Source organism: Trypanosoma theileri, assembly GCF_002087225.1.
Source record: "Trypanosoma theileri isolate Edinburgh chromosome Unknown TM35_Tth_40_V1, whole genome shotgun sequence".
Taxonomy (NCBI): domain Eukaryota; phylum Euglenozoa; class Kinetoplastea; order Trypanosomatida; family Trypanosomatidae; genus Trypanosoma; species Trypanosoma theileri.
This window is the reverse complement of record NW_021639882.1, coordinates 101,711-101,989: the sequence shown is the minus strand read 5'-3', so window position 1 is coordinate 101,989 and position 279 is coordinate 101,711. Positions and strand designations below refer to the sequence as shown.

Here is a 279-nt window from a genome sequence, read left to right as displayed (position 1 = left end):
GTGTAATATGAATGGTGGATCTCTTGTGTCCGGTCAGTCAACTGCTGCACAAAATGCTATTGCCGATGAGTTAAAGTCTAAGCTGTCCCCGTCCACTACTGTACCAATAACTTACATGGGTGGGGATGCAACGTACAGTGTCAGTGTTGAGCCGGATCCAAAGCAAAGGTGCATTCCACACACTAGAGGTGCAGTTTCAGCTTTTTGTATCTACCGATGGAACCAGGGTCTTTTTGCAAGTGGAAATTTTGTGGGGAAAGGTGTATCCTTTTACCGTGG

At 46.2% G+C, this 279-nt stretch overlaps 1 protein-coding gene across 1 annotated transcript; it reads left to right on the top strand.

Moving 5' to 3' along the window:
- Positions 1-7: 7 nt before the first annotated feature.
- On the top strand, positions 8-277 carry TM35_000401390 (uncharacterized protein; the record flags this gene model as incomplete). The annotated part of the gene is made up of 1 exon (XM_029029754.1): positions 8-277. A coding segment is annotated over one exon (270 nt), but the record flags the coding sequence as incomplete, so codon positions are not given.
- Positions 278-279: the final 2 nt, after the last annotated feature.